Genomic DNA, 16,090 nt, shown 5'->3' with positions numbered 1-16,090 from the left:
AACTTATTGCAGGTCGATTTGAGCTGTGGTTGACCTGCTGGCCTCAAGCTGTTTTTGCTTTTTCCATTAACACTGGCCTTTTGGGCATTACAGGGGATACCACTGGATATGAATGAATTAGGATGTGGCCTCTGGGCTTTAAAGAAATAAATTCATTTTACTTCTGTCATAGATAATTGTAAATGTTGAAAGTGTGTTGTAATACACAAAAGAAGTGTTTGCATTGAAAATTAAAGTTACATATGCCTTGAATGGCTGGCTCTGTGTAACATGATTAGATTGGGGATTAATGGAGTAGGTAATAGGGGGAGAAGTACTTTTAAGCAATAGGTTTGAAAAACAGGAATTAAAGGTAAATTGGCGTTGCAGACTAAAGAATTCAATGCTAAGATATCTAAAATAGTTAACATTGAAGCAGGACCCACAGTTGCTGCTACAATGACTGGGCATGAAAGAAAGATGTGCCCATGCTGTGTTTTTTTTTCTAACTATTTTCCTGCATTAAAAATGTGCCCTCCATTCATTATACATACCAGTACCACAAAGACTGTTTCCTTTAAACAGATGTGAAAATGCACTGTCTATAGCTGCTCAAATAATTTTTCGGGGTTTATTACTTTAGATGGCATATGAAGGACATTATTTAATTTACAAAGTGCTAAGGACACACCTGATACTAACCATATATAATGACTTCTTACTAAAATCTAGAGCCAAGTCTCTGTTGGGCGGTGCTATATGCACATGTATTGGGCGTTTTATTTGATGCTCCTTTTGATGCAGATCAAAAATGCAGTACAAGTGTAAAAACCAGAAGAGAACAAATGTAAATGAAGAAAATTACCATACAAGAAAAAATTTGAGACATATATTATATTGTTTAAAAGAGAAATGTATACATAGTATGGTTAACTAATACTAGCCTTTAAACACAGAATGATTGAGAAATTTATTTACTGGTTCCCACATTTAATTCATCATCAAAGAATGTGCATGTTGCCCTGTTTGAGAAATAACTTCAAACATCTATTGTAAATCAAATTTAACATTCTTTTTTTCTAATTTTTCAGAGCTGGATATTTGACACAAAATATTCCCTTGGAGATTATCCGATACCTTTCTGAAGAAAAGGATTTTCTTCCCTGGCATGCTGCAAGCCGAGCTCTTTATCCTCTAGATAAATTGCTGGACCGAACAGAGGACTACAGTATATTCAGTGTAAAAGATAAACTATTTTCTACTGTAAAGTTAAGACCTTGGTTTTGCTCTCATGGAAACATACATAATTTATTTTTTTTTCTGTATATACCATCTTTCAGTAGCGAATGCAAAGTATGACAAAAATACTGGAAAAAATTGCCTTTGTACAGAGTGGAAATGCTTGAAATTGTGTGAACATAGTGAACAAAGCAGTTTATTAACTCTTTACATATGCTATTTCTGAGTGTGAGAATTAAATATCTTACTGTGAAATGCTAACATAAATTCATAGCTTTGAGGCATATTAGTTCTCTGAAAAAATTATAATTGTTTGAATTGAAGTTGGTTATGGCATATGTTTATGGTCATAAAATTGGAACATTAATTCAGACTTTAAATATATAGCAAAGTTTTATTTCAGATAAACATTTTCTCATATAAAGGGTTTTGAAATACTATTAACCCCTTCATAACAAAGGTAAAACAAGCCTTAATGCCTTGTCATGTGTTAGAAAAGCTGTGCATATCATCACAACTACTTTATATGTGTATATCTTTTGCCATTACTATGACCTACAACCAAAGATAAATCCAACACAAGTTCTCCTTCTTGTGGTAGATAAAAGAAAGCTGGCAGCTCGATCTTCTGCAATGAATACATTTGTTAATGGCTATGACTAATGCCCTATACACATGATCGGAATTTCTGTCAGAAAAACCTTGGATGGTTTTTCCAACGGAATTCCGCTCAAGCTTGCCTTACATACACACGGTCACACAAAAGTTCTCTGAACTTTCGACCGTCATGAACGCGGTGACGTACAACACTACGAGGAGCCGAGAAAATGAAGTTCAGTGCTTCCGAGCATGTGTCAAATTGTTTCTGAGCATGCGTAGGAATTTTGCGAATCGGAATTGCTACACACGATCGGAATTTCCGATAGGAACTTTTTCCATTGGAAAATAGAGAACCTGCTTTCAATCTTTTGCTGGCAGAAATTCCGCCAGCAAAAGTCTGATGGAGCATACACACGGTTGAAATTTCCGACCAAAAGCTCATATCGGACTTTTGCTGGTGGAATTTCTGATCGTGTGTACGTGGCATAAGGCTACTCACCAAAACGCGAAAGCCTTGTATTATTCTGTACCACACCTGGATTATTAAATGTATTCATTGCGGAAGATCAAGCTACCAGCTTTCTTTTAGCTACATGTTTGCGTGAGTGCCAGGAGGACACTACAAGCCAGCGCACCAACTGCTCACCACCTCTGGGAATTATTGCAGGTGTTTTCTACTAATAGAATGCATTTTGCTTTATTTGTATCCCACACAGGCCATGACAATTGAAACTGATCTGATCCAGCTGCTGTATTTCTATCTCATCTGTTTATTTTCTTTTTATTTATTTTTTTTACAATTTTTTTTTACAATCTTCTCCTCTAGTAACAAGAAAACTATACAATGTACAGAGGTGGACTGTGCAGTGACTGATCACAGTGATAGTCAATCACAGGCTAACACAGCGATCGTGTGATCAAAGACCAGTCCTCCCACTTTCCAATCAATAGTAAAATACCTGGAGCTGTCAGTGACAGTTCAACCTCTGTTCTGGGAAGGTGTGTTGTGTCTCACTGACAGCACTAACACAAGTAACATAAATAAGTGCACCTATAGAAGAAAGCCTGCTTCAGTTAGGCCACACATGTGAGAGAATCAGTTAAAGCAGAATTAGGTTTTAACATTTTGAAAAGTTACATGTGGAAGTAATAGCTTATTGATGGTGTTAATAGCCTAATCAATGTGCTCATTACTATAAATCAGGGGTCTTCAAAGCATGGGCCACATCCAGCCAGCTAGGATGTTTTTTCCAGCCCACAGCTTGAGCCCTCAGATTCACTGTAGGGACCGGTCTCTGCTCCAGCTTCTTCGGGTTGTGGGCCCCTCCTCCCGCAGTATGCAGAGCAGGCCCTGCTACCAGATAATACATGTGCAAGTAATATTTATTGATGGTGTTAATAGCCTAATCAATGTGCTCATTACTATAAATCAGGGGTCTTCAAAGCACGGGCCACACCCGGCCAGCTAGGATGTTTTTTCCAGCCCGCAGCTTGAGCCCTCAGATTCACATTCAGGGACCGGTTTCTGCTCCAGCGTCTTCGGGTTGTGGGCCTCCTCCTCTCACAGTATGCAGAGCAGGCCCTGCTACCAGACAATGCCCACCCCTCCAGACATCACTATTGGTTGCTAGGACCACCAGTGAAGTACATCAGTGGAGACCCACTGCACCTTCCAGCTCCTGGGCGCTTTTAACATGTGTCTGTTACACAGAGTGCCTGCATAATAGCAGGAACAGAGCTGGAAGGTGCAGTGGATCTGCACTAAAGAAAGTGGTTGGTTGGTCGGTTGGTAGTTGTTTCAGAGGCACATTGTTTTTCTGATGGAGAGGCAAATAGACATAGGGGAGCTCTGAGGGAACACAAAAAAGTGGAATTGGGCTCTGAGAGGAACATAAATGTGGGAGGCTTTGAGGGGGACACAAATATGCATGGGGGCTCTGAGGGGGACACAAATGTACATGGGGCACTGAGGGGAACACAAATGTGCATCGGGGGCTCTGAGGGGGACACAGATGTGCATGGGGGGCTCTGAGGGGAACACAAATGTGCATTGGGGGGCTCTGAGTGAAACACAAATGTGCACCGGGGCTCTGAGGGGGACACAGATGTGCATGGGAGGGACTTTGAGGGGGACACAGACGTGCTTGGGGGGTTAAAATGTGTATCAGGAGGCTCTGAGGGGACACAAACATGCATGAGGGGGGCACAAATGTGCGTGGGATTATCTGAGGGGGCTTTGGGGGGGAATAAATGTGCATGGGGCTGTGATGGGGACACAAATGAAGTCTATGAAAGAGACAAAAAAAAGCGGGGAGGCTCTGAAAGGGACAAAAATGTGTGGGGAAACCCAGATGGGGACACCAATTTGTGGGTAAAATCTTATGGGGAAATAAATATATGGGGGGCTCTGATGGGGACACAAATGTGTGGGGGGCTCTGATAGGGACACAAATGTGTGGGGGGCTATGATAGGGACACAAATGTGTGGGGAAACCCTGATGGGGATGCAAATTTGCAGGTAGACTCTGATGGGGACACAAATGTGTGGGGGGCTATGATGGGAACACAAATGTGTGGGGGGCTCCATTGGGGACACCAATGTGTGGGGTACTATGGTGGGGACACAAATGTGTGGGAAAACTGACTGGAACAAAGATGTAAGGTCCTATGCATTCTGAAAGTTTAGTCCCAGTGCATAAGGCTCTCGCATTTAGGTACGGGTGGAGTATAAAGGAGCACCACCCAGTACCTCTGACAGCTGCCTATCCAATTCTATCCTATTCTGCTGCTGTGGGTCATTCATAAATAACTGATTTTTTTTCGGCTCGCAAATTTGTGTAAAATATACAATGTGGCCATCGAAGTGAAAAGTTTGGAGACCCCTGCTATAAATCAATGTATACATTTGTCTGGCTTAAGATATCAATTGATAGATAAAAGGGTATCAGCGCTAAGAATAAAAAAAACTAAATGTGTATAAAGCAGCCAGCAAAACTTTGTTGATCAACCAAACATAATAAAAAATAGTCCAATATGCAGCGCTAATTTAAAGTTCATTCATTGAAGCTGAAGGATGTAAAAAAGAGGAAAGCCTTCCACCACTGATAAAGAGAGTCTTTCACTGCTTCCAATGTGTGAGAGAAAAAGACACACAACACCCAGGTGTATCAAATCTGCTTACCAGATGACAGTATGAGATGAGCAAAATCCATAAGACCTATGGGTATCACGTTCCATTTCAATCAGTTTCAATCGATAAAAGGTGGACTCACAAATAAGGAGTAGAAGCAAGCAGACTTCCAACGCCAGCAATCTAGCATTAAAATGTGACATGCAAGGCAAAAGCAAGGCCGAAGAAAAATAGTGAAGCCCGTAAGGTAAAAACACAAAATTTATTTGTAGTACACTTACAATCATGAAACTGATTGATTCTTGGAAGGATTTGTAACTTTGGATGGAACGTGATACCCATAGGTCTTATGGATTTTGCTCATCTCATACTGTCATCTGGTAAGCAGATTTGAGACACCTGGGTGTTATGTGCCTTTTTCTCTCACACATTGGAAGCGGTGAAAGACTCTCCTTATCAGTGGTGGAAGGCTTTCCTCTTTTTTACATCCTTCAGCTTCAATGAATGAACTTTAAATTAGAGCTGCATATTGGACTATTTAAGATATCAATTGCTTTGTGCATGCACACTCAAGATGGTTATTTGCTGTTTATCAGTTATTTGTGCCAAAACTGTACTATGATAATATTAAGCAAGCTCCCCTATGTAAAAGCACTGCAAGCTAATGCATTTTTCTCTGCACATTGACCTTAAAACATTTGTAGTGGTTCTGGGCACTTGGCTTAAGCAACATTAATGTTTAGTCTTGGTTATCATAATTCTCACACATCAGTAGATATGCAGAACTAGTTACATGGTTTTTCATTTTTTATACAACATAACTCTCAGTACATTAACAGTGTATTAAAACTGTGTTGCTTAGAGCCTTCATCACCATTAGTCATAGTGTTTCTTATCATTAGTTATCATTATCCTGATTGAACTGGTGTCTTTTTTAAACCTTACTAACTATGTAACTACTGTATATGTAACTAAATTATCCAAGGTACATTAGCATTGTATTATTTTGTGCATCAACCACCACTAATAGTTCTCCTTTTTTCACTCATTAGTGCCATCTAATACACACTCTTCTTTTAATTTCACACTGGTTGGTATCACTTATTTATTTCAAGTCTACTCAGTACAAGTGACCCACTTCTACCAAAATATTAAGTTGAAGGAAAATTATAGGTAAAAGGACAGAGATAGAAGGATCATCAATATTTACCTAAGAGAAAAAGTGATGAGCCAACACAGGGGGGGTGCCCCACCTAAGTACAGCTTATTGTGTATAATTAAATATACTACTACATATACAATCCCCCTCCAAAAAAAGTGTATTAGATAAAATTATAAAATGATATGTGTAAATGATAAAGTCCAAAATTATTCACTCAGTATGTGTTGGCATATACCATACGTGATATCCACATAAAGTGCCAAAAATACCTTTCAAAGATGCAGATTAATCAGTGAACAGTGCAATAACCAACTTAACCATGGTGATACCCCTAGTGGTGGGTTAGTGGTAAACCTCCATAGCTAAAAACGGAGCCATAAACTGCAACCAACAGTAATAAAAATATTGGTAGTGGAAATAATAATAGTGTCTATAGATCACCATATATTTAAAAAACTAATATGATAGGTTGTACTCTGCAGCCAAGTTGTAAAGTCCATAAGCATTATAAGCAAGCAAAAATTAAAATTATATAGTGTTCATATAGCAGGCCTTAATTTATGCAGAGTTGTCTTCAGAATGGTGAAACAGAATTTTCAAAAAAGTGACTTGAGTGCTCTCAATATCCTCAGTGACTTAGTGCTCCCCCTCAAGGGTCCCCACTCACCAGATCCAGTTACCCCAAAGGGGCAATGCGCATATAAATATGGCCTCTGCAATCTCCTTAGCAGCGTGATCAATGGGGCTCCAAAGGTAGTCCTCAGCATTCGTGAGAGTTGTTGAGCTTGGTCATGGTAATTTCCCTCATATAGAAGAGAAGGAATAGTAGACTCCCATAGTGTAGTAAATTAAATTGAATTTTATTAAAACATTAAAAATAAAAACTCTCCAACAAAAACTAAAAGTCCAGCAACAAACTGGTAAGTATAATCCAGCAGCAAGATACCCGAAATTGTATTCCAATCTTAGATGTAGCTAGAGATAATGCTACACCCAATCGAGCATAAAAACAACCGGCAAGCTGTGACGCTAGATGGAGAGAGTGCGGATGTTTGCACTCCACCTGCGTTCCAACAGCCCGTGTATCCGGAAATGACGTAGCGTGTGTGGCGCCGTCGTATGCGTTTCGTCATAGACGTCCTCAGCGACGCTGCCAACACACCACGCACCACGTCATTTAACAGGGAAGCAGCCATGCTTGTCCTGCCCCTCAATGAAGAAAACACCTATTGTAGTTAACTAAAGGTGGAGCAGCATTCCTAATCCCTCCCTTAGTGTCCGCAATGTTTGAAATGTGGTAAATTCTAAATTGGTATGCCGTATAATAATGTAGTGTTAGACATCATGGCTGATTTCCTATTGGGTTACATCAATTATAATATGTACATATATGCATCTTGAAAAATACTGACATAAAGATAATGCTCAATATTTACTACTTCATCCATACCCCATATATATAAGCGTGCCCCTTCTACACAACTCGTTCCATACTAGTAATTGGATGCATCTCGTATGAAGGCTCCCCCTCTGGGCCATTTCTGTTCTCCCCATCATGATGTACTAAACTTCATCACGTAAGGGTTGGAGCCGCACCGGTTTATAATGTGCACAATATGAAACCTTACATTCCAGAATTGGTAAGCGGTAAAGGTATCTACGGTTAGGGAATATTAAAATGATATAATAAAAATCCCAGTCCATAAACCATAATGCCTTACCTGAATAGGGAAAAAAGAAAAAATGTAGAATATAAAATTAACCATATCCCACACTGAGGGCCTGAGTGTATAATGTACTACGTGGATGAGTATCCAAAGTGAGCACCCAGGCATCACCTATCTAAAGGTCTTGTTACCCAGCCTACAATAGATATAGCCGGCCAGAGGGTGTGTATGGGTCCAATACCATAGTCCAGCCGTAACCCAGAGGCCGCTAGTATGATCCTAAATGTAAATTACATAAGGATGCACGCATAGAGCCCAATAACACGCATGCGTACGTGCAGACATACTTGTAATATATATCTCTCCACATACCCATACCATGCATGTAGGCCCCAAAGAAATTAATTGGTGATGGTGCCGGGGCCCTCGACCCCCAATGAAACCATTTCTCAAGCCAACCAATACCCTTCTCCAGAAACTTCCACAAGTTATCCTCAAGGGTTGGCTATGAAACAGTTTAAATCAATATCTAAGTTGAGGCCCCTTGGAGCAAGGGACCCCAACCTATATATCCAGGCAGTTTCATTTTGTGAGACAAGTGTAGTTTTATTGCCGCCTCACCAGTGATCCTTGATGCAGTCAATCCCGTAAAAGATCAACCCCGTGGGGTCACAGTTATGTACTGCATCAAAATGGCGGGAGAGGTGGTGTTTTGGGAACCCCTTTCTTATGTTTTTAATGTGTTCACGTATTCGCACAAACAAGGGTCGGGTAGTTCTTCCCACGTATTGTAATTGACATGGGCACTCAATGACGTAAGTCACATGGGTGCTCTGACAGGTTATGAGTTTCCTAATACGGTATTCTTTATAATCTGTCCTAATATGGCAAAGAATAGTTGTTTTTATGCTCGATTGGGTGTAGCATTATCTCTAGCTACACCTAAGATTGGAATACAATTTCGGGTATCTTGCTGCTGGACTATACTTACCAGTATGTTGCTGGACTTTTAGTTTTTATTGGAGAGTTTTTATTTTTAATGTTTTAATAAAATTCAATTTAATTTACTACACTATGGGAGTCTACTATTCCTTCTCTTCTATATGAGGGAAATTACCATGACCAAGCTCAACAACTCTCACGAATGCTGAGGACTACCTTTGGAGCCCCATTGATCACGCTGCTAAGGAGATCGCAGAGGCCATATTTATATATGCGCATTGCTCCTTTGGGGTAACTGGATCTGGTGAGTGGGGACCCTTGAGGGAGAGCACTAAGTCACCGAGGATATTGAGAGCACTCAAGTCACTTTTTTGAAAATTCTGTTTCACCATTCTGAAGACAACTCTGCATAAATTAAGGCCTGCTATATGAACACTATATAATTTTAATTCTTGCTTGCTTATAATGCTTATGGACTTTACAACTTGGCTGCAGAGTACAACCTATCATATTAGTTTTTTAAATATATGGTGATCTATAGGCACTATTATTATTTCCACTACCAATATTTTTATTACTGTTGGTTGCAGTTCATGGCTCAGTTTTTAGCTATGGAGGTATACCACTAACCCACCACTAGGGGTATCACCATGGTTAAGTTGGTTATTGCACTGTTCACTGATTAATCTGCATCTTTGAAAGGTATTTTTGGCACTTTATGTGGATATCACGTATGATATATGCCAACACATACTGAGTGAATAATTTTAGACTTTATCATTTACACATATCATTTTATAATTTTATCTAATACACATTTTTTTGGAGGGGGATTGTATATGTAGTAGTATATTTAATTATACACAATAAGCTGTACTTAGGTGGGGCACCCCCACTGTGGGGCTAGCACGTTGGCTTATCACTTTTTCTCCCTCTTAGTCCTACTGCGCCCGATATAACTATCTATAGGGAGCGCCACCACCCCATTATCCCATCTATCTGCTTACCTTTGGAGTACCCCTAGGGGAGCTCCTTCAGGGGAGCAGCATACCTATTTATTGTACTAAGCGCAGTCACTACATTAATTATTACTATCAATATTTACCTGTTTACAGTTTAAGTCCTTCAAATCTGTCTAGAATGTATTTCCCTTAAAGTTTAACTAAAGGCAAATCTTTTTTTTCTGTTTTGGATAGAGTGCAGGGGGATTAGAATAACTGAGATGCTTTAATGCTGTCTGTGCTCCTGTTAGGGAGCTACACCTTCTCTATGTTCATCTTGTTTACTGGTGGTCCTGGTGACACCCAGGGATTCCTTCACTTTGGAGGTATTTTTAGGTGCTAATGAATATACGGTACGCATTTGGGTAGCTTCTGAGAAGCACTTATATGCATTTGCCATGCTTATGCCATGCACTTGGCATGCATTTCCCACACATTCACATTACACTGTCTGGAAGGAAAAACAAAACACAAAAACTCAAACTGATTTCATCTGACCTCAAAAGCCTGTGTACATCATCCCTAAAAAGTGTATCTGTGGGAGAAGGAAGTATTGGGGCATCCAAATATCACCTGTTTTGGCTGTTAAATGAGGACTTGTGGCTGCACTCAAATTTCAAGAATACACAAAAATGCCAATTAGCAGGTAGGTTACAACATTTTACTATTGTTTATATATATAAACAATATATATATATGTGTGTATATTTTATAGATTTGATGAGCACATGTCATTATATTGAATGTAATGAATGTAATTTTAGGTATGACCATGCAGTACAAACTTTTTTGTAAATCAAAACGAGTTGTACATTCAATGAACTACGTAAATACTGTACATGGGTGGTCACTGCCGACCTCATCTGAAAATGCTTGGCTATAATTCTGATGACTTTCGTACTTTTGCAATCTCTCCCACATGATAAATACTTGTTATGGATTATTGTGGCTGATTTACCAATGGAGTAGAGCATGTTCTTTTTGCAGAAATAATTTTCACTTACCTTTGTGAATGTGATGAAAATTCACATTGTCAAAAATAAATTTTTAAATGTTTTGAATGCTGTGGATTTTCTTTTAGGGATCTCCCCACAATTTCCCCAGTATTAAATATGTTCAATTTTATACAATCTTTGTAATAACAGTTTCAGTTCATCAGAATGTAAGAATGCCAGGTAATGAAAAATTCTTATTAGAAATTTTGTGGAGAAGGGACGTTTTTCACCGTAGACTCCTCTTCCTCCTAATTGTCAGGGTTGGGCTCTCAGCAGCTCCCTTCTCTGTGCTCAGGCTGCTCAGCTGTCGGATAATTGTCAGCACTCGTTGTTCCACAGGGACTTAGCTGGGGATCATTTCCTGCTCCTCCCACATACAGCCAGCCCCTTCTGGCTATTTAAACTGCCTTGTTCACTCCTTTGGTGCCTTCGCCTGATCAACATATCTGGAAATTCTCTGCTGTGTTCCTGTGAAAGACTTTGCCCGGCTGACATTCCTTCTGGTTCCTGATCCTGTTCTTCTGCCTGGGACTATAATGATCTCTGGTTTCTTAATAACTGGCTTGTCTGACTATATGCTTTGGCTTTCCGATCTCTGGCTTATGTTTTGACTACGTTTACTGATCTGTACCATTTTTACCATTAGATTAAAAGGTGTGATTTTTACTGCATTTTCTGTCTCGGTCTGATTTATGGTTCCTGATAGTAGGTGAAGGCCATAAATTCAGAAGATGCAGACAATCCATCTAGTGGTAATTTTTTTTCCAGATTGAATGAGCAGGACCACCGCATGGATCCGTTTGCCATAGCATTACAGACGCTCCTGATTTGAACTGCTCACCTGGATCCTCCCACTGTGGTTGTTCTGGTACAACCAGTGTTGCAGTCCATTCCTGCTGCTGCTCCAGTCTCTGTGCAAGCACCCACCTCGAATATTACCTCTGTAAGGGGTATGTCTTGTTCAGCCCCACTTCCCTAGCATTTTAGGGGTGATCCAGTTCAATGAAGAGGGTTTTTCAACCAGGATTGGGATATACTTTGAGATGATGCTGCAGGCATTTCTCATGAAAAAAGCAAAGTAGGCTTCATTATCTCTTTGCTTTTATAAAGCCTTGGGCTGGGAAAACCCTCTATGGGAGATGAAAAAAACATTGTCCTGAGTTGCCCTGAGTTTGTGGCATCCTTTAAAATGGTATTTGACGTTCCTGCTCGCTCCATTTCTGCTGCCAAGAGCCTCATGTCCATCAAACAGAGTATGAGAACTGTTGCCGATGCCAGTGGTTGTACGCCTTAGAATTCTGTACTCTGGCAGCAGAGGTTGCTTGGAACAATAAGACCCTCGTGGCTGCTTTTTCTCATGGTCTCTTGGATAACATTAAAGATGAGATAGCAGCCTGAGACATACTTATGGATCTGGAGAAGTTAATCATGTTTGCCATTCTCATTGACTCCAGACTCTGAGAGAGACCTTCCTTTAAGGAGCGCTTGTAGAAGCCTCCTGTACATTTGACTCTGAGATTTGCAGTTCCACCCTTGTCTCTCTTACCGCCCATGCCTCCTAGTACCGAGTCTGCCAGTGAAGTAGAACCCATGCAGTGGGGCTTCATACGTCTCTCTGTGGAAGAGAGAGCCTTTAAAAGGGGGGAGAGATTGTGCCTTTATTGTGGCCAGGCAGGTCACTTTTTTAAGTCTTGTCCTACCCGTCCGGGAAACCTGAGGTCCTATAGGGGACAGACCTTAGGTGGCTTTGTTACATCCCCAGTTATCCTGAAGGATAAGCCTCTAGTTCCGGTTTTGGTTACCCTTTCTTGGTCTGAATCATCCATCGATACACAGGCTCTAATCAACTCTGGGGCTGCAGTCTTGTACATAGATGCTGCCTTTGTGTCAATTCTGCTGCAGCTTTGTGCTTCTCCACTTGCCATTGAGGCTATTGATGGGAGACCTTTACAGTCTTCCATTGTGACTCATGAGACTGTACCATTGACCATGACCATAGGGGCTCTTCACCATGAGATAATCCAATTTCAAGTCATTTACTCACCTCATTACCCGGTTGTCATTGGTTATCCTTGGTTACAGAGGCATAATCCGTTTTTTCCTTGGCATCGTGCCGAGGTTCTTTCCTGGTCACAACAATGCAGCAAAGAATGTTTTCAGAGGGATTAAGGTCCTGTGCATGTCTTCAGTCTCCACTTTGCCAGATGAGTACCGTGAATTTAGCGATGTCTTTGACAAAGGTCAAGCCGCTATTTTGCCTCCACACGTCGTATGATTGCGCAACTGACCTTCAACCTGGTGCCATGCATCCTTGCGGTCGGGTCTACCCTTTGACGGCCTTGGAGGATAAAGCCATGGAGGACTATGTTGCAGGTTCACTTTCTCAGCACCGGCAGGAGGCAAATCCTCGCCTCCTGCCGGTGCTGGCTTCTTCTTTGGGAAAAAGAAGAGTGGTGAACTGAGACCTTGTATCGATTAAAGGGGTCTCAATCGCATCATGATTAAGACCTCTTATCCAATTTCACTGGTTATGAAATTATTTTACCGCCTCAAGGGAGCAACGGTTTTCACTAAGCTTGATTTGAGAGGGGCATACAATCTTGTGAGGATCAAAGAGGGCAACAAATGGAAAACTGCATTTATTACTAGGACCGGACTTTACAAACACTTCCATAATGACGTTTGGTCTCTGCAATGCTCCTGCAGTTTTTCAGGAATTCATCAACGATGTCCTCCGAGATATGTTGAAGCAATATGTGATGGTTTATCTCGACGATATTCTCACATATTCAAAGTCCCTAGAGAGCCACCACACAGATGTCTCCCATGTACTACAGAGATTGAGAGATAATAATCTGTATTATAAATTGGAGAAATGCAAGTTCCATTGTGAACAGCTTAAATTTCTGGATCATGTTATTTCTACAGCCGGTTTTTCAATGTACCCTGAGAAACTATCTGCAATTCTACAGTGTCCTCGACCCCTAGGTCTCTGTCCACTACAATGTTTTCTTGGCTTTGCCAATTATTATTGGAAATGTATTTGTAATTTCTCTACTCTGGTCAAACTCCTGGCTGATATGATCAGGAAGGACAGCAACCCACAGAATTGGTCTCCGGATTCCATTAAACCCTTTGAGTCTCTCATGGCTGCCTTTGTTTCAGCTCCTGTGCTGGCACATCTTGACCCAGGTTATCCTTCATTCTAGAGGTTGATGCATCTGAGACTGGACTAGGCACCCTCCTGTCTCCACTTCCTAACTCTGAAAGCGCTATGCATTATTGTGACTACTTTTCCAAGAAATTGTCTCCTGCGGAATGCAATTGCAAGAGAATTGCTAGCTATCATTTTAGCTCTCAAAGAATGGAGACATCTCCTCGAGGGAACCACTGTGCCAGTTCTCATTTTGATGGACTATAAGAATCTCACATTCCTGTCTGAGGCAAAACGCTTATCTCCCAGAAAGGCTTGTAGGGCTCTTTTTCTGTTGAGCTGTAATTACAGTCTCATTCTTACCTGGTACTAAGAATGTAAGGGTTGATGCATTGTCATAACAGTATTCCTCCTCCTCCAAGATGGAGTCGGTTCCTACTCCTGTGATACCTCCAATTGCATTCTAGCCACAATTCGCACTCTAGTCTCACTTCACCTTTGGGTGACAGAATTCTTGCTGCTCAGATACATTCTCCTCCTGAAAAACCTTGTGACCGCTGCTTTGTCCCCGATAATCTCAGTACTACTTTGCTCCAGACATACCATTCTCCCAAGGCAGCTTGTCACTCAGGGAAGAATCAACTCATCTGGTCTATTTCTAAACAATTCTGGTGACCTAGTCTCCGCGCTAATGTCATTTCCTTCTTAGCCTCTTGTTCTGTGTGTGCTCAGAGGAAAACACCATGACACCTTCCAGTAGGCCTCCTACAACCTATACCCAATGGAGAGAGGTCTTGGACCCACTTGTCTATGGATTTTATTGTGGCGTTACCCAACTCCCAGGGCAACACAGTTATTCTTATGGTGGTTGACTGGTTCTCAAAAATGTCTCATTGTATTCCACTGGCATCCATTTTCACTTGGGAAATCTTTTAGCTACATGGGCTACCCAAGGTTATCCTCTGTGCTTTCCATAGATGTTTTCCCCTTAAACATGGTGCCCCTTTGAGGGGGAAGGGTCATTAAGGAGGGGGTACTGTCAGGGCTGGGCTTTCAGCAGCTCCCTTCTATGTACTCAGGGTGCTCAGCTGTCAGATAATTATCAGCACTCATCGTTCCACAGTGGCTCACCTGGTGATCTTTTCCTGCTCATCAGTCCCGCCTACAGCCAGCCCCTTCTGGCTATTTAACCACTTGCTTACTGGGCACTTAAACCCCCCTCCTATCCAGACCAATTTTCAGCTTTCAGCGCTGACGCACTTTGAATGACAATTGCGCGGTCATACAAAACCTAAATTAATGTACCCAAATGAAATTTTTATCATTTTTTCACCACAAATAGAGCTTTCTTTTGGTGGTATTTGATCACCTCTGCAGTTTTTACTTTTTGTAAAAAAAAGTAAAAAACTGAATTTAAAAAAAAAAAAAAATTTATTTTTTTATATTTTGTTATAAAAAATTTAAAACAGGTAATTTTTCTCCTTCATTGATGAGCACTGATGAGGCAGCAGTGATGGGCACTGATAGGCGGCAGTGATGGGCACTGATGGGTGGCAGTGATGGGCACTGATGGGTGGCAGTGATAGGCAGCACTGCTAGGTGGCACTGATTGGCACTACAGGTGGGCATTGATAGGTGGCACTTGTGGGCATTGATAGGTGGCACTTGTGGGCACTGTTAGGTGGCACTGTGAGCACTGTTAGGTGGCACTATTAGGTGGCACTGATGAGGCAGATGTGCCTCTTCCACTTCCGGACTGATGTCCCTGACATCTGAGCCAGTGATCAGCTTTTTTTTCTACTCACGCTATCAGCGTGAGTAGAAAAAAAAAAACGATTACCGATCTTTTGTTTACATCATGTGATCAGCTGTCATTGGCTGACAGCTGATCACATGGTAAGGGGCCGGGACCGGCCCCTTACTTAGATTGGTGATCACCCGAGTCTCAGTGACTCGGTGATCACAGCGCGCTCGGGCCAGGGCGCGCGCAGGGAGCGTGCACGGGGGGACGGCCTCCCAGGAATTCAGGTCCACGCTGTGGCCATCATTCGGCCATAGCGCAAATGTGAGGTGGTTAAACTGCCTTCTGCATTCCTTTGGTGCCTTCGCTTGATCAACCTATTTTGATATTCTCTGCTGTGTTCCTATGAAATACTTTGCCTGACTGATGGCCCTTCTGGTTCCTGATCCTGTTGTTCTGCCTCTAACTATGCTGGTCTCT

The 16,090-nt window shown here is 41.4% G+C and overlaps 1 protein-coding gene across 1 annotated transcript in view; it reads left to right on the top strand.

Moving 5' to 3' along the window:
• Positions 1-16,090, top strand: part of TRHDE (thyrotropin releasing hormone degrading enzyme) — a 1,580,966-nt gene that overhangs the window by 1,394,777 nt on the left and 170,099 nt on the right. The window contains exon 13 of the mRNA XM_073620033.1: positions 1,071-1,218. Within this exon, the coding sequence (XP_073476134.1) occupies positions 1,071-1,218 (148 nt within the window). The remainder of the gene's footprint in view (positions 1-1,070; positions 1,219-16,090) is intronic.

The sequence above is a fragment of the Aquarana catesbeiana genome, linkage group LG03, assembly GCF_042186555.1.
Source record: "Aquarana catesbeiana isolate 2022-GZ linkage group LG03, ASM4218655v1, whole genome shotgun sequence".
Lineage (NCBI taxonomy): Eukaryota > Metazoa > Chordata > Amphibia > Anura > Ranidae > Aquarana > Aquarana catesbeiana.
This window is presented reverse-complemented; position numbering and strand designations above follow the sequence as displayed.